Raw genomic sequence first — 18,788 nt, 5'->3', positions numbered from 1 at the left:
GTTCTTATGTTTTCTTGTAGCTGTTTCACAGTTTTGTATGTTACATTTAAATCTATAATCTACATAAAATTCATTTTTGTACAAGGTATAAGATTTAGCTCAAGGTTCATTCTTTTTGTGTATGGATGCCCAATAATTCCAAACAATTCATTGAAAAGAACGTACCTTGTCCATTTAATTGCTTTTGCACTTTTGTGAAAAATCAATTTTGTATGTAGACCTATTTCTGGACTCTAATTTTGTCCCATTGATGTATATATCTATTCCTTCACCAATGCTACCCTGCCTTGATTATACTTTATTACTTTACATAGTAGCATTACAGTACATCTTAAATTGGATACTGTGAGGCCTCCAATTTTATTCTTCTTTTTCAAAATTGTTTTGGCTAGTCTGTTACTTTGACTTTCCTATTAATTTTATGTTTCACATGGCTATATTCACCAAACATTTTGCTGGGATTTTTATGGAAATTTTATTAAATCTGTATATCAATTTGGAGAGATTTGACATCTTTGCTTAGTCTTTCAATCCATGAACATGGCATGTCTCTTCATTGATTCCGGTCTTCTTTGATTTCTTTCATCAACATTTTATAGATTTTAGCATATAGATCCTGGACATGTTTCGTTAAAAATTTATACCTAAATATTTTTCTTTTATGCTATTGTGAATGATACATTTTAAAGATTTTTTGGCCAGGTGCAGTGGCTCATACCTGTAAACCCAGCACTTTGGGAGGCCGAGGCAGGCAGATCACGTGAGGTCAGGAGTTCAAGATCAGCTTGGCCAACACAGCAAAACCTCGTCTCTACTAAAAATACAAAAATTAGCCAGGTGTGGTGGGTGCCTGTAATCCCAGCTTGGGAGGCTGAGGCAGGAGAATCACTTGAACCCTGGAGGCGGAGATTGCAGTGAACCGAGATTGCACCACTGCACTGCAGCCTAGGCGACAGAGCCAGACTCCGCCAAAAAAAAAAAAAAATCATCTCCAATTGCACATAGCCTGTATATAGAAATATGATTGGTTTTTCTGTGCAGACCTTGCACCTTGAGACCTTGCTAAACTCACTTATTTGGTTCTAGGATTTTGTAGATTTTATGAGATTTTTCTAAGTAGATGATCATATTATCTATGAATAGGAGAATTTTTCTAATATCCTTTGAGAATTTCTCTTTTTTCCTCCCTTTTCTTTTGGTTTCCTGTGTTTTTAGTTCCTCTGTTTCCCCAGCATTCCATTAAAATTTATATATTGTGATTTTTGCTATATACGTATGCCTCTTATTTCGTTTTTCTGTCTTAGTGCACTGACTTGGAGTTCCAATGCAATGTTGACTAAGAGTGGTGATGGTGGACTTTCTTGCCTTTTCTCGACCTTGAGGGGAAAGAATTCAGTCTTTTATCTTAATAATGCTAGATATTCTGTGCGGTTTTTTGGGGGGGGAGGGTATCTGCTCTTTATCAGGTCAAAGAAGTTCCCTTTTATTCCTATTTTGCTGAAAGCTATCATGAATGGATGTTGAATTTTGTCAATGCTTTTTTCTGCATCAGTGAGTATGATCAGGCAGCTTTTCTTCTTTAGACAGTAAATATGGTGGATTGCATTGAGTGATTTTTTTCATGTTGAACAAGCCTTGTAATCCTAGGATAAATACCACTTGGTCATGGTGTATACTTCTTTTTATACATTGTTAGATTCAATTTACTAATATTTTGTTAAGAATTTTTATGTCTAAGTTCATGAGAGATATTGGTATGTAGCTTTCTTTTCTTCAACTGTCTGACTCTCTAGAAGAGATTGTACAGTATTGGTGTTATTTCTTCCCACTGAAATCTGTTTTTGTTGGATGTATTATTTTTGGTTAACAGTTCTTTCAGCACATTAAAAATGCTGTGCATGTCTTTATGACCTTCTTGGTTTCTGATGAGAAATCCATAGTCATCTGAATTGTTGTTACCCTGTATGTAATATGTCATTTTTATCTTTCTGCTTTAAACATTTTTTTGTTTTTCTTTTCAGCAGTTTGAATATAATATGTCTATGCTTTGATTCTTTGGGTTTATCCTGTTTGGGGTTTGCTGAGGTTCTTCAATCTGCAGGTTTGTGTCTTTTGCTTTATCTGGAATGTTTTCAGTTATTATATTTTCACATCTTTTTTTCTGTACCACACTGTTTCTCTTCTTCTGTAACTCTAAAGACACAAATGTTAGATATTTTGTTATCTCCTATAGGTCTTTGTGGCTCTATTTATTTTTCAGTTTTTCCTCTCTGCTATTCAAGTTGGATAATTTCTATTGATCTATTTTCGTATTTACTGACTCTTTCATCTCTATTCTGCTATTGCATCCATCTAATTTTAAAATTCCAGCTATTGTATTCTTCACTTATAATTTTTTTTTTTTTTTTTTGAGATGGAGTGTCACTCTGTCACCCAGGCTGGAGCGCAGTGGTGCGATCTCAGCTCACTGCAACCTCCACCTCCCAGGTTCAAGTGATTCTCCTGCCTCAGCCTCCCAGTAGCTGGGATTACAGGCACATGCCACCATGCCCAGCGAATTTCTGTATTTTTAGCAGAGATGGGGTTTCACCATGTTGGCCAGGCTGGTTTGGAACTCCTGACCTTGTGATCTACCCGCTTTGGCCTCCCAAAGTGCTGGGATTACAGGTGTGAGCCACCGTGCCCAGCCTAAAATTTCAATTTGGTTTTTCTTTTATCTTTTACTCCTGTGCTAAGCCTTTTATCTTTACATTCATTTCAAGATTATTTGTCCTTACTTGTTGGAGCATCGTTATAATAGCTGCTTTAAAGTCTTTTTCAGATAATTCCAACATTGGTGTCACCGCAACAGTGGTGTCTGTTATCTGCCTTTTCCCACCCAAGTTAAGATTTTCATGGTTCTTCAGGTATTGAATAATTTGGGGTTGTATCCTGGACATTTTGAATATTATGTTATAGGACTTTGTATCTTGTTTTAATACTATGGGGAAATATTCATATTTTTGTTTTAGCTTGTAATAGAGATGCTTGGGTTTAGATCACAAGTTCTGACATGCCTTTTGTGGATAGTGGCTCCAAAGTCAATTCAGTTTTCAAAAGTTTGTAATGCTATTCAGATCTGTCCTACATGTGTTTTATCCAGTGGCTAGTCTAGGGCTTGGGTGGTATTCTGCCTCTTAGTTCAGTTATCACAGTCTTTGGTATGCTATTTAGGATCAGATCCATGTGCAGGTTGTGGTGAACCTAGGAGTTCATAAAAGCTTTATAAGGACCTTTCCCAAGGTCCTCTCCTCTCTACTGTCTCCTTGGAACTTTGTAATGCCTTGGAGTTCCCCTTTTAATCAATTGGCAAGAAATCTAGACTATTTAATTTATTTAAAGACAGGGTCTCGCTCTGTCGCCCAGGCTGGAGTACAGTGGTGTGATCATAGCTCACTGTAGCCTCAAACTCCTGAGCTCAAGTGAGCCTCCCACCTTAGCCTCTTGAGTAGCCAAGACTACAGGCAAGCACTACTGTGCCCAGCTAATTTTATTTTTAAATGTTTCATAGAGACAGGGTCTTGCTACATTGCCCAGGCTGTTCTCCAACTCCTGGCCTCAACCAATCCACCCACCTCGGCCTCCCAAAGTGTTGGGATTACAGGGGTGAGCCACTGTGCCTGTCCAGAAATCTGGGTCTTTATTTAATCCTCTCTGTTATGTATTTCCTGAAACTTTGTCCATGTCTTGGGCCAAGCATCAGGACAGAGAGAGTGAAAAAATATATATCACTGAGGGTTTGGCCCCACTGTCTTGGGACCAGAGCTACTTCAAACAGAGAGGAAGGTTCTCCCCTCCCTTAGCATTTTTTGGGTGCTTGAAGGTATTGCTGTCTCCATTGTCACTGTTGACTCAGCTGCCACAGTGGGATTGCTTATTGGCTAAAATGTAAGAGAATGGAGAAAAGAAAAAAAAATGGCACATTTCTCCTACTTTCTCTGAATATTAGGAGACCAATTTTCTGCTTTTCCTGGAGCTCTCTCTGTCCATGTTGATGCTCCCTTCCGGGTTTTAAGCTGCCTTGAGTCCAGTCTAGTGGAGACTCGAGGAAAAAAATGGTAAATTCACTGCCAGTTCAGTTGTACTTCAAATTCTGTTGTTTTTCCTCAGTTTATGTGGTACAATTTACTTTCCAGAGTCCTCAAATAGTTGCTGCATGCATTCTGTTCACATTTTATAGCTGTATTCAGTAGCAGGTAATGGGTTTAGTGTGATTATTCTGTGTTAACTGAAATCAGAACTCCTGTATTATATAGGTTAGTTTTCACACATAAATATGTACAGATAATGGAGTGTTTTCTTTGGTGTGTATTTGTGAATGGTTGGGACTAGTCTTTTCTTACTCTACCCAAGGGAACTACTTTACATAATAAATACTCTTCTGGTTATCTATTGCTGTGGAAGAAACCACCCTCAAACTTAGTAGCTTAAAATAACATCAATCATTTTATTATGCTACAGTTGCAGATGTTGGTTAGGTTCAGCGACATGGTTCTTGCTTGGGGCCTCTCATATGTCTACAGTAAGATGGTGGCTGGGAAAGAATTGATTTGAAGACTCATTCATTCACATGCGTGGCATTTGGGCTGGGAACACTCAAAAAGTTGGGTCTCCTGTGGCATCTACCTCTATTGCTACGTGGTCTCTCCACATGGTTTCTTCAATATGTCAGCTTCCAGGTAGCTAGATTTCTTTGTTTGTTTGTTTTTGGAGACAGGGTCTCACTCTGTCACTCAGGCTGGAGTGCAGTGGTGTAATCTTGGCTCACTGCAACCTCTGCCTCCCAGGTTCAAGTGATTCTTGTGCCACCACCTCCCAAGTAGCTGGAATTACAGGTGCACACCACCACACCCGGCTAATTTTTGTATTTTTAGTAGAGACGGGGTTTTGCCATGTTGGTCAGGCTGGTCTTGAACTCCTGACCTCAGGTGATCTGCCTGCCTTGGCCTCCAAAGTGCTGGGATTACAGGTGTGAGCCACCGTGCCCAGCCTAGCTAGAGTGGAAAGTGACAGAATGAAACAGGCAGGAGCTAGATTACCTTTTATGACCCAGCCTCACAAATCACATAATCTCCATTACCACATTATATTCTTTGAGGGAGTCATAAAGGTTCACTGAGGTTCAAGGGGAGGGAACATAGATGCCCCTTCTTGATGGGGGATGGTAAGGTTCTGGGATTGGAAATATGATTGTGGCCATCTTTTTAAAAAATACAATCTGCCACAAATACTAAGAAGTCTGTACTTTTAAGGTAGCTCCTGAGTTGCCCTTTTCTAAAGAGAGAAATTCTGTCCTTGAGTACTGGGCACCCAAGGGGGCATAATATTATGACCAATACAGTGCCCATCCAGGTTTTAAGTATTTGCAATTTTATTGGAAACCTGTGTGGAACTTCAAAGTATATGGTTGCTTGCAGGGGCTGAGTGACTGCCTAGAGGAGTTGGGAAAGGGGCTAGCTAAAATCTAGATGAAGAGATTTCCCTGCTGTAAAGAAACCACTAAACAGCTTTGGCAGAGTGCTCACCTACAGGGGAACCAGGAAGGCTGCAATACTCCAAAGAGTTTTCTTACCTAATGCTACCTCTACCCTATTATTCCATTTGGTTAAGCATCACCTTCTTCAATGAATCCTCTTAAAAATGCAAACTCCCCTGGGAGCGAAAACACGGACACTTTTGGTAGAGATTTCAGAGTGGTTCAATAAACACATGAGCACAGTGCTAAGCACTGGGAACTCAGTGATTAATCTGATCTTGTTTCTTCCTTGACCAGAGGAGCAAGGTGGATTGAAGATTCTAGTTTTCCCGAGAATTTGTTCCAAGAGGCTTCATCCTTCAGAGTCCACGCCATAATTTTGTTCAGAGCTGGCCTTGGTCTTAAGAGTCATTAAAAGAATCTCTGAGCTACCAGGTGAGCAACATAAAAGAAAGGGTCATCAGGGTAACCCCCACCTCCCACCACCACCTTAGGACCAGCTACTGCTCATCTACCAGGAATGGCAAGCGTTCAGTTCCTTCTGGTTCAACCCTATTCCCCAAGGGGATTAGTAGCACAGCGCAGACGAAGTCTATTCCTTCAAGTGAGGAAGGAGATACTTCAACGCCCTCCCCCGATTCCAACTTCTTATCAGTCCTCACATTTGAGTCTGATGAGAACAGAAGTTTGAATGAAACCTAGCAGATTCTGGGGCTGGAAGGCAACCTGAGAGATGAGGAAAGAGAGGTGTAGGGGCTAACGTGGCTTCGGGGCTGCTCGGTTCACTGACAGCCCCCACTTTACTGGACCCAGGGCGGCTGCACACTGGCCTGAGATTAAACACTTCGCCGTGGCGCCAGAGACGGGACTCGAGACCGCAAGGCTACACTCCAAGCCGATGCTCCCGCTAGGCGCCGGCGACCTCTGGCGTCCCCTTTAGGAAGTGCGGCGGCGGCTGCCCATGAACTGGCCCCGCGACCCCAGACTGCCTGGGCAGGTGCGCCAGGACGGGGTGAGAAGCGCAGAGAGGCAAGCGGCCGGCGGCCGGCCCGCAGACCCGAGGGCAACACCCGGCCCCGCCTGGGTGGCTCGGTTGGCCCACGGGGCGGCGCGGCGTGGCGCTGCCGGGGGACGAACAGGTGCGCGGGCGGGGGGCGGTGCTTGGGGAATCCTGCGCACTGCGCGCGCCCCTCCCCCGCGCGGCCCCGGGCGCAGCCCCGGCCCGGCGCGAGTAGGAGGAGGAGCTGCGGCGGCCACGGCCACTCCGGCAGGTCCGCGGTGCTGCCAGAACCCGCCGACGGCGCGGGCTGCTAGTCCCCGCTCGGAGGAGGCGAGGGGGGCCCCGGGACCATGGAGCCTGGTGACGCGGCGCGCCCTGGCTCGGGTCGGGCTACCGGGGCGCCGCCGCCACGGCTGCTGCTGCTGCCGCTGCTGCCACTGCTGCTGGGTTGGGGGCTGCGAGTCGCGGCCGCGGCCTCGGCCTCCTCCTCTGGGGCGGCGGCCGAGGACAGCAGCGCCATGGAGGAGCTCGCTACTGAGAAGGAGGCGGAGGAGAGCCACCGGCAAGACAGCGTGAGCCTGCTCACCTTCATCCTGCTGCTCACGCTCACCATCCTCACCATCTGGCTCTTCAAGCACCGCCGGGTGCGCTTTCTGCACGAGACCGGGCTGGCCATGATCTATGGTGAGCACCCCTGTTGTACCCCCCGCCCTCCACACCCCTCGGCCGCCGCGCTCCTCCTGGCGCCGCGCGGTGCTCCCCCTTCACTTGCCAACGTGTTCCGTTTCTTTTACGTTTCCCGCTGCGACGGTGTTGGTTCCCAAGGTCAACTGTCTGCATTTTCTGGCTCTCTGCTACCGTTAAAAGCAATTCCACCTCTATTCCACGTTTCTGCATTGGGAACCCAGGAAAATGAAAGGGACAGAGGTGGTTCCGTCTGCCCCGTTCGGTCTCTGTTGCAAACCTCTTACCCACCACCTCCCGCTCCAGTTGAGCTCGATAGGGTGTGTGTGCCTGCGTGGTGGCTGGAGGTGGGTGGCTTCCCAGGTGACCGCATCACCTCAGGGGACAGGCCACAGTAGGGAGTGGGGACGAAGTCTGAAAGTGTCTTTGCTTGGGTATGGGTTAGTGGGGCCTCTCGGACGCCACATCCATGGTCAGCCTGGGTGGGTACCCACTTCTGAGGTCCATATCCCCAGGTCTCTTAATGATAAAGTCAGAGCATGAAGTGTGGTGAAAGGTGAGCAGTGGTCCAGGACCCAGAGTGAGTGGCACCACCATGTCAGGCCTGGACGGGGAGACAGGCACGCCTCCTGCTCTTATGTCCCAAGTGGGAAGTTATACCCAGTTACTTGCTTTCTCAAACGAAGAGGAGCTTTTGTATTCCTAAGACGGTAACATGGAGTGAGTTTGAGATACATTTCCGAATGTATGAAGAGGAAAAGTCGTGGTTTTAATTCTGGAGTCAGCCATCTTTTGTTGTTAGGGGCGGGCCGATGCTACCATCCTTTTCTAGATTTAATGGTACACAGTTTGTTACATGCACAGTGGTCAGTACAAATCTCCCTTTATTACATGGATGTCAGCCATAATCTGAGTTATCCCTCTTCCTCTTCTGTGCCCCCTGCCTCCCCACTCGCCCTGCCCATGACTCCAAAGTGGAGTCAGATATTCTCTTTTTGAATGTAATTCAGTGGTGTTAAAGCCCACATTGGCATCCTCACACGAAATAGACGAGCCACTCCATGACTGTTCCCAATGGGGAAAATTTTATTTTATCACGTATACTGAGGGATTTCTTTATTCAGTTTCCATCCAGGTGCCCTGATAGAGAATGGAAAGCAGAAACCTTAACCTTTAATGTGAAAATTACCCTTGGTTCTGGGCCTTGCTTCTCATGTTTCTTGATTAGTTTTTGATAGCCGGGGCTCATGGCCACCAGGCCCCTTGCAGCCAAACCGTGTAAGGGGCAAGCGCTGTTAAGAGCCCTCCAGTTTTGATGAAGTAGTGACGTACACAGATCTTGAAACAGGACCAGGTCTAAAACTGAGTTTGGTGATTGCGAATTATAGGTCTCAACACAGACTTTGGCCTCCATCCCTGACCGTTGTTGAGCTCTGTGGTTTGTGTCAGTTGGTGATAAATGACTGACGCCAGGCCTGCAGGTAAGCTGGGAGGTTTCCTGAGAAGACAGACAGGGGGGAATTGAAGCACGTGGTCATTGCAGGTGATTGACTCCAAGCCATGATGCAAATGAAAATTGCCTTTATATAGATAACCGTGAAAATATTTTTATTTAATAGGCCCTAGACCCAGTTTTTTAAAGGACAATGTGAAATAGGAGGTAGATTTGACAGATTCGTAAATACATGCTCAAGGGATGGAAAATAAATGGGGATTTAAAAATATATTTTCTAGAGAGTACTCTGTGTTCTGAGGAGTTCAGTCACCTTTATCTTAAGGCTTAAAGACAACAGTGGAATTTTCCTTTGCTGATACGTACTTTTAAAACTCACCTCCATCTTTCAGCCATTTGGTTGCGCTACAGTGTACTGTTTTATTTTGTGAACAATCAAGTTACAAATCTAGTGTAACTGATGACTGTTCAGAAAAGGCAATATCATCTCAGCATTCCTGTGTAATTTTGTTCTATATCTTTGAGTATTAGTGTTTCTTTAAATGTATAAAGAAATTTAGTTTGTCAATATGTGATGTCTCAGGTTATGCCAAATATTGATATTTTAAGGATTGTCTGTAATTGTGAGAAAACATTTCTTCTTTCTCTCAGGTATGTTTGGTCTTCTGCTGCAAGGTCCCCCTAATCTGAATTCTAATGTCATGTGGTTAGCTGATTATTCATAATATACTGAAGACTTTTGGGATGGGGATTTTAAACTGATTTTAAAATTCAGTTTGCAAATCTTTTAAAAAATTGTCTACATTTAAGATGTACAACATGATGTTTTGATAAACACAATGAAGTGATTCAAGCAAATCTTTGAACACAAGTGAATCCAGTAAAGATTTTTCAAGACTTCTCTTTTTTAATAGTAAAAAATAAAATTTGATTTCTCTATATCAATAGAGGAAGTGAGTAATTGTCCTCTTGGCTCTGAATAAGGAATGACAAAAAGACCTAAGGAAACATTTTTAAAGTATCCACTGTGTGCTGGGAACCCAACTTAATTTCTGGAGGCAAACAATTTAACTTTTAAATGTTTATGAATGAAAGAGTTCAACTGTGAATTTCAAAACTCTTTATTTTGAGAAAAAGTTTTAAAATTAATTTCTGCCACCTTTTTGTGTTTAAGTGACACTTTAATCTGAGAGGAACAGCGTTTACATTTAAGATAAATTTATATATATATATTTATAGGTATAGTCATAAAATATCTCTGGAAGGACATGCAGTAGATGAATAACATTGGTTTCCTTGGGGGAGAGGAACTAGATGGCTGTGAAATAGGAGTGGGAGGGAGAGGTCACCGTATAACCTTTTGTGCTTCTTGGTCTTGTAATAGCTTTTTTTTTTTTTGAGACGGAGTCTCGCTCTGTCACCCAGGCTTGAGTGCAGTAGCACGATCTCGGCTCACTGCAACCTCCACCTCCCGGATTCAAGCAATTCTTCATCTCAGCCTCCCCAGTAGCTGGGATTACAGGCGCCCGCCACCATGCCCGGCTAAATTTTGTACTTTTAGTAGAGATTGGGTTTCACCATCTTGGCCAGGCTGGTCTTGAACTCATGACTTCCACCCACCTCAGCCTCCCAAAGTGCTGGGATTACAGGTGTGAGCCACCGCGCCCGGCTGTAATAGCATTTTAACATGCTCCTCAAATCACTCAATTTGACGCCTACTTCTCCCTATTTAAATCACATTATGTTATCAGTTTTCTTCATGACTTTTCAATTGTTAATTGTGCCCTTGGAGCTTTTCTGAGCCCTGTGTCTGGGATGGAGATAAAATGGGGAAAGGGGAAGAGATTTCTCTCTCTCTCTCTCCCTCCCTCCCTCTCTCACCCTCCCTCCCTCTCTCACCCTCTCTTTCCCACTCCCTCTCTCCCTCTTTTTCCTTCCCTTTATTCCATTATCCTCAGAGAATAGTCGATGTTACATTAGCAGTGATGTGCACAAATAGATCCCATAATAAGTGCTTGCTTGGGTGCAGAGGACCTAAGGAAAATAAAAGACACACTGTGAATGCTTAATGTTTAAACAGAAAGGAACTCCCCCACCCACCAAGGGACACTTATAAGCATTCCTCCCTGACAGGCCAGGGCAGCTACAAGGGAAGGTAGCTACAGACCTAACTCCCCAGGAAGGTTGAAAGCAGCCCCCAGACCCCACCACTGGAGCTGCAGGGCAGCGGGGCCAGGCACTTGCCTGCCACCAGTCTAACCTGTTTTGTCAGGCCAGGGAGCTCCCAGCTGTCTGTCTCTGTTATGTGATTAAGTGCCATCCTAAAGTTACTGGGCCCTACATGTCTGTGCAGCAGAAATAGAAAGTGTTTAGGGCAGGGAAAGGTGGTGTAAACAGACTGTGCCAGTTCATTGTGGTTCTCTCTCAGATGTACGGTAGTTCCACTTCCCCCATAATGTTTTTGTGACAACTGATATGGATCCAAAATAATCTGACTCTGCCATGCTAACCCACCACCTGCTTCTCGCTTCCTCCTCCTCCACCACCCCTATCACCTTTCCAAAAAGATGTTAATCAGCCCCTCTAGGTTCTATGGGTTGTGAGCTCACTGTTGCTGTGGTGGAGCTGGATTGCTAAGCACAGCCTGAGAGTGGGCTCATAGGCAAAGTCTGAAGGGGAAAAAGATGACTGTCTGCGGTAACATGAAATTAACATTTGAACCTGTAAGCAAACATTTTGGAACCATCTCCTTCCTGGTTAATCAGGAGTCCCCCCTTTTAAGAGCCCCTCACTTTGGCCCCAGTTGGGAGCAGCTTCTGTATGGTCTCACTTTGGTACCAGATAACCCTGGGTTCAAATGCTGGCCCTGTTGCTTATAAAACTGTATAGCATTGGATAAACTCTCTGAGCCTTAGCTTCCTCTTTTGGAAAATGGAGATTATGTTACCTCACAGAATTGCTGTGTTATTGAGATATTCTAAAGGGTCAAGTGCAGTGTCTGACACTTAAGCACTTGGTAAATATTAGTTCCCATTCTCATTTTAGGCTTTGTGATTCTTTGGCAGGCTTTACTACTTGAGGTTTGTTCAGTAGTGGACTGCTGTAATTTTAAAATGCATTAGGACACAGTTAGTGGAAGTGAGGAAAATTGTATATTTTGGGGTGGGCTTTTGGTTAATACCTAGAAAAAAATTTACAACACACCTACACTTTTTAAATTTTATTTATTTATTATTATTATTATTTGAGACAGAGTCTCACTCTGTTGCCCAGGCTGGAGTGCAGTGGTGCGATCTCTGCTTACTGCAAGCTCCGCCTCCTGGGTTCACGCCATTCTCCTGCCTCAGCCTCCTGAGTATCTGGGACTACAGGCACCCGCCACCATGCCTGGCTAATTCCTTTTTGTATTTTTAGTGGAGACGAGGTTTCACCGTGTTAGCCAGGATGGTCTCAGTCTCCTGACCTTGTGGTCCGCCCGCCTCAGCCTCCCAAAATGCTGGAATTACCGTGCCCGGCCCACACCTACCCTTTTATTCAGCATTTTCAATTCTTGGACTTTCAGAAATCTATCAGAAATACTTGTGCTAGCATGTTGCAGTATATAGACAGCAATATTTGTTGCAGTGGAAATAAATTGCAGTACTCATCAGGTGGGACTGGTTAAATTATAGCACATTCCCATTGAGGAATACTATGCAACTGATAAAAAGAGGTGTTTTGAGATGTCCTTTTAAGGCTACTGTCCACACATAGTGTTGTGGAAAAAAAACAAGGCACAGAACATCATGTATAGTATTATCCTATTTGATCTTTCAATAACTATATACTGTATATACACAAACATGATGTATGTAATTTATGTATGATATATGTGCTTTTCTGGAAGGATATGCAAGCTTTATCCTTTGGGAGCAGGATGAGTTGTTGGGAGAGAGAGAGGGGAGATGGTACTTTTCCTTTATATTCTTCTAAATGGCCTGAACGTTCTTCAATACTGACACATTACTTTTGCAATTTAAACGTTGTTTAAAAATAAAGCAAATAACTTATGTAGCAAAAAAATATTTTATAAATAGAAGATTGTACTATGTGGTTACATAGCATTTTCCTTGGATTGTCAAAATGTTCTTTATAAAGCGGTCTCTGGATATAAAGAATACTTTTACTTATTATTTGAAAGTTATAAATGGAAGTAAAATGTTTGTATCTTAAAAAATAGAAAAATGACATTTACTAAAAGCATTTCTTAGAATATTAAAAAGTTAACCTTTGTGGAATGCTGTAATTAGAAAAATCACAATTTTTCAACCTCTAGTGATAGTTTATTTAGACAAGGGTTTTCAATGAATTCCAGAATCCTAGGTGAAAGGTTATTGGGGAACATGGTACTTGCAAAGTACTGTCACCCCACAGGTTACTTGCCTGTTGCAAAGAAAAGAAGGTACCTTTACAGTGAAGAGGTCTGGCAGTCACCATCTTATAAGCAAGTCATCAAATGTATCCTTGCTCATTGTGGGACTATCTAGTATCATGGTATACAGGAAGTGTACAGCTTTACCCATGTAGTATCCTTCCTGTATGTGTTTAATCTGAATCAAATCAAGGACTTAGGCACATCTTCCAGTTTCCAGGAAATGCACAGGATAGAGAAACAAGTTATAAAACACTATGAGAAAACAATCAGATAAATCCAATATATGGGATGATCTGTAAGACAGTTGCCCCAGACTCTTCAAAAAGTCAACGTCAAAGGAAACAAAAAGGCAGGGTGAGTGTTCTAGATTAAGGGAGATCAAAGAGACTAAATGTAGTACGAGAAACTTGATTGGCTCCTAGTTCATGAAAATGAATTATAAAAGATGTTTTGGGGATAGGTAGGGATATTTGAATGTAGACTAGGTATTAGATGATATTAAAGAATTACTATTATTTTTTGTAGGTGTGATAATTGAGGTTATGCAGGAGAATGTACTCATTCTTTGGAGATGCAAGCTGAAGTATTCAGGGGTGAAGTATATGAATCCTAATATATGCAACTTTCAAAAAGTTCAGTAAAAAAAATACATACCACCTATATAGAGAAAACAAATATTGCAGCCTACTAGCTAACTGATAAATCTAGGTGCCTAGTGAAAGGGTATGCTTTATACTCTTCTTTCAACTTTTCTGTATGTTTTGACATTGTCATTAAGATGAAAGATTGGAAAAGAAGTTAATCCCCCTCTTAGCTTGCAACCTATTAACTTCCCTGCCTGGAAGATTGTACAGGTGAGGCTGTACACGTCCTGTCTGTTACTCTCATTAAACTCTTTCTAGCACTGATTAACACTGTTTGACATTAGTTTACCTGAGGTGATGTTAGGCTTACGTGACTTGAGAATCAGTAACTTCTTTCTTCTTTTTTTTTTGAGACAAGGTCTCACTGTGTCATGCAGGCTGGAGTGCAGTGGTGTAATCTCAGCTCACTGTAGCCTGGACTTCCTGGGCTCAAGTGATCCTCCCACCTCAGCCTCCTGAGTAGCTGGGACTACAGGTGCTCACCACTACGCCTGGCTAATTTTTTGGTATTTTTTGTAGAGACAGGGTTTTGCCATGTTGCCCAGGCTGATTTCGAACTCCTGCGCTCAAGCCATCCACCTGCCTCGGCTTCCTAAAATGCTGAGATTACAGGCATGAGCTGCTGCACCTGGCCAGTAACTTCTTTTTCATTTCACTTTTTGTTTGATTCTTAAGTTCATGTATTTTTTAAATTGCCTCTGTTTAACATACAAGAGAATATGTGTTAGGAGAATTTTCTCTTTTAGTTAAAGCATGCTACCTGGCTTTTAATCAATATGAGTATTTATATTAGAGTAATACTAGATGTTAAAACAAGCCAACCCCAAATCTCAGTGACTTAACATAGGAGAAATTTGTTTTTCACTCATGTAATGGACCAGTGCAAGGGACTGGCAGGTGGCTGTCTCTACGTTGTGATTCAGGGACCAGATGCCTTCCATCTTGTGGCTTCCCCATCCCATATGGCCTTGGAATCCTCCTCCTCCAGTTGATGAATGAAGCAAGGAAATGAAGATCATATGGGGAAGACTTATGTGCTAAGCCTGGAAATGTTCTGCATCACTTTGCCCACTTCTGTTGGACAGAACTTGGTTACAAGGCCACATCTAACTGGAAGGGAGCCAGGGAAACAGTCTAGTTGGAAGAAGAGGAACAGGTTTGGAAAGCAGCTAGCCAATCTCTGTTGCAGTATTTGATGAGTACTTTGTTATACATAATCCAGAAAAGAGAAGTAATAGGATTTGCATGTGATTTGTGTGTACCACAGTTTACATACAAATGTAAAGGACACTGAAGGACATCTTGGTTGCTTCCAAGTTTGGGCAATTATGAATAAGAATATTTAAGTTTTCACCCTTCAAAAACATTCACTATGTTGTTTCCAATAAAATAATAGTAGAAAAAAATAGTAACTGTTTATTGAGCACCTGTTAGAGTAGTCTGTCACTGTGTTAAGTACTTTGCATACGTTAAGCCATTTAACCTTCACATCAAATGTATGAAGATCAGGCTGGGTGTGGTGGCTCATGCCTGTAATTCTAGCACTTTGGGAGGCCGAGGCGGGAGGATTGCTTGAGCCCAGGAGTTCAAGACCAGCCTGGGCAACATGGCAAAACCCTGTCTCTATTAAAAATATAAAAATTAGCTGGGCATGGTGGCATGTCCCTGGAGTCTCAGCTACTTGGGAGGCTGAGGCTGATGGAGGATTGCTTGAGCCTGGGAGGTCAAGGCTGCAGTGAGCCGTCATTGCAGCAATGCACTCCAGTTTGGGCAATAGAGTGAGACCCTGTCTCCAAAAAATAAAAATGTTTGAAGATCCTAATATTGGTCCCATTTTCCCAGGTGAAGAAATTGAAACCTAGGTCAAGTACCTCCTTTGTTTAAGGTCACATGTTTGAAATTGGGAAATTGGGATCTATTAAAGGATGAACTCAATATAGCTGAGGATGTATTTGGCCAGGATAGAGCAGAACCTGAATCCCGCCCCGTTACCACTTCCTAGGAGGTCTCTGAGGGAAATCTATGCCCAGAGTAGAAAACAAAGCAAAGTTGACCCTTTTTTTTTCTTTTTTCTTTTTGAGACAGAGTCTTGCTGTGTCCCCCAGGCTGGAGTGTAGTGGCACGGTCTCTGCTCACTGCAACCTCCGCCTCCCGGGTTCAAGCGATTCTCCTACCTCAGCCTCCCGACTAGCTGGGATTACAGGCATGCTCCACCACGCCCGGCTAATTTTTGTACTTTTAGTAGAGACGGAGTTTCACAATATTGGCCAGGCTGGTCTCAAACTCCTGACCTCAAGTGATCTGTCCACCTCGGCCTCCCAAAGTGCTGGGATTACAGGTGTCACTACTGTGCCTGACCCAAAGTTGACTCTTTTATGTTAGCCAAGACTTTCGCCCTCAAGCTCCAGTGTAGAACAGTGAGGAATGAGGCAGGATGAGAAGGAAAACTTAGTTTTCCTATGCTAGATCAGCCTGGGGGCCTTGGATCCAAGTAGGAGCAAAATGCCTGCTCCTTTCAACCCAAAGGTCACACTCCAGGTGTTATTCCATTGGTATGACAGAAGGCTACCAGTGTTTTAGGGGAAAAAATGTTAAGAGCTGTTCAGAGTGGCAGCACCAAGCCTTCCTACATGAGAGTAGTTGCTTGAAAGCATTCTCATCTCTAGACCTCACTATCACAGAGGTGGGGAGGCAGATAGGGCTGGGTCTGTGCAGTTCTCATGTCTCTCCACTCTATGCTAGTTGTGATGGGCATATCAGAATCTTCTGGAGAACTTTTCCAAAATGCATTAGAATGTAAGCCCTGGGCAGACAGAGATATCTATCTTTTGTTTGTGCTGTCTCCCCAGACCCTAGAACAGTGCCTGACACCTAGTAGATGCTCCAGAAGTGTTTGTTTAATGCATTCTATTTTGTCTATCAAAAAATAAGATGCTGTAACACTACCTAGCATTAAAGGTCCTTCCTTCAAGTTCTTCCCTCCCCTCCTCCTTCGAGTTCTTATGCCTCAGCTTCACACTGACAGTGAAGTTTCTGAGAAGGAAACCTTTGTGTGTGAAAACATTTGCCTGAATTGCAGCAGACTTTTTAAGGAAGGAGGATGAAGGAATAAATGAGTATACAAATAATGTGTGTTTGCAGAAAAGTATGTGTTTGGCTGATAAGTCACGTGGTAGTTGTTTATTTTTTTCTTTTGGTAAAATATATGTAACATAAAATTTGCCGTTTTAACCATTTTTAACTGTATAATTTAATAACATTTATAATATTCACAAAGTTTTATGGCTATCTTCACTATTTCCAAAGATTTTTTATTGCCCCAAACAGAAACTCTTCCAGTTAAGTAGTAACTCCCCATCCCCTCCTCCTTCTAGCCCCTAATAGCCTCTAATCTACCTTCTGACTTTATGAATTTGCCTATTCTAGATCATTCATATAAGTGAATTCATATAATATTTGTCCTTTGTGTCTGGCTTATTTCATTTGGCATAATGTTTTCAAGGTTCGTCCATGTTGTGTAGTGCATATATGAACTTCATTCCTTTCTGTGGCTGAATAATACTGCAGTGTGTGTGTGTGTACACGCACGCACACACACACACTCTACATTTATCTATTCATCAGTTAGTGGACACTCGAGTTATTTCCACCTTTTGAATAATGCTACTATGAACACTCACATAGAGGTATGTGTTAGAGTCCCTGTTTTGTTTTGTTTTCCTTCCTTCCTTTCTTTCTTTTTTTTTTTTTTTTTTTGGACAGAGTTTCGCTCTTGGTTGCCCAGGCTGGAGTGCAATGGCGCAATCTCGGCTCACTGCAACTTCTGCCTCCCAGGTTCAAGCAATTCTCCTGCCTCATCCTCCCAAGTAGCTGGGATTACAGGCATGTGCCACCACGCCCCGCTAATTTTGTATTTTTAGTAGAGATGGGGTTTCATCATGTTGGTCAGGCTGGTCTCGAACTCCTGACTTCAGGTGATTCACCCACCTTGGCCTCCCAAAGTGCTGGGATTACAGGCATGAGCCACTGTACCCGGCCATTTGTTTTCATTCCTTTTGGCTGTATACCTAGGAGTGGAATTGCTAGGTCATATGGTAATTCTAAGTTTGACTTTTTGAGGAACCACCAAACTGTTTTCCACAGTAGCTGTACCATTTTGTATTCCCACTACAATGCACAAAGATTCTAATTTGTCCACATCCTCTCCAACACTTGTTATTTTCCATTAAAAAAAAAAATGATAGCCACCCTAGTAGGTGTGAAGTGGTATCTCGTTGTGGCTTTGATTTGTATTTCCCTGATGACTTATTTGTATTTCCCTTTCATGTACTTATTGGCTATCTGTATATGTTATTGGGAGAAATGTCTATTCAAATTCTTTGCCATTTCTAATCAGGTTTTTTTGGTCTTTGAGTTATAGGAATTCTTTATATATTCTGAATATTAATCTCTGCCTCTTTCCATTATATTGTCATTGTCAAAGAGCAGATATTTATATATTGTGTGTTCATTAACATAGGTTTATAATTTTTTTGCATTTGCTTTTTTAATCATGTAGGAAAAATGAGGAGTTTGAAACCCAAATTGTTATGTTCACCTGTTTTTTTAAAACAATATTATTTCGTTTATAAACGAATTATTTCATGTTGCTTTATTTTGAAACAGTTTAAAAATTGATGCATAATAGACGTACATAGTTTTGAGGTATGTTATAATTTAATAAATTCGTATAATTTGTAAAGATTAAATCAGTATATTTGAGATGCCCATCACCTTAAATATTTGTCTTTTCTATATGCTAGAAACATTTGCATTATTCCCTTCTAGCTATTTCAAAATGTACAGAGATTATTGTAAACTGTAGTCACCCTACTGATCTACCAAACACTAGATTTTGTTTCTTCCACCAAACTGTATATGTGTACTCATTAATCACTTTCTCTTCGTCCCTCCTCCCTACCCTTCCTGGCCTCTGGTAACAACTGGTCTACTCTTTATCTTCATAAAATCCACTTCTCTAGCCCCCACATATGAGTGAGAGCATGTGATAGTTATCTTTCTGTGCCTGGCTTATTTCG

At 42.5% G+C, this 18,788-nt stretch overlaps 1 protein-coding gene across 7 annotated transcripts in view; it reads left to right on the top strand.

The window, feature by feature from the left end:
- Positions 1-6,697: 6,697 nt before the first annotated feature.
- SLC9A7 (solute carrier family 9 member A7) overlaps positions 6,698-18,788 on the top strand; it is a 167,426-nt gene continuing 155,335 nt past the window's right edge. For 4 of the 7 annotated variants that reach the window (XM_009234778.3, XM_009234779.3, XM_009234776.3 and 1 more), the window contains exon 1: positions 6,718-7,199. In XM_009234778.3, the coding sequence (XP_009233053.1) occupies positions 6,866-7,199 (334 nt within the window). In that variant the 5' untranslated portion in view covers positions 6,718-6,865. Of the gene's footprint in view, positions 7,200-18,788 lie in introns of all 7 variants that reach the window. The other 3 variants (XM_054544154.2, XM_054544153.2, XM_009234775.3) reach the window with 2 other exon arrangements.

The sequence above is a fragment of the Pongo abelii genome, chromosome X (genome assembly GCF_028885655.2).
Source record: "Pongo abelii isolate AG06213 chromosome X, NHGRI_mPonAbe1-v2.0_pri, whole genome shotgun sequence".
NCBI classification, from domain to species: Eukaryota; Metazoa; Chordata; class Mammalia; order Primates; family Hominidae; genus Pongo; species Pongo abelii.
Note: the sequence above shows the minus strand (reverse complement) of the source record. Positions and strands in the feature narration are given on the sequence as shown.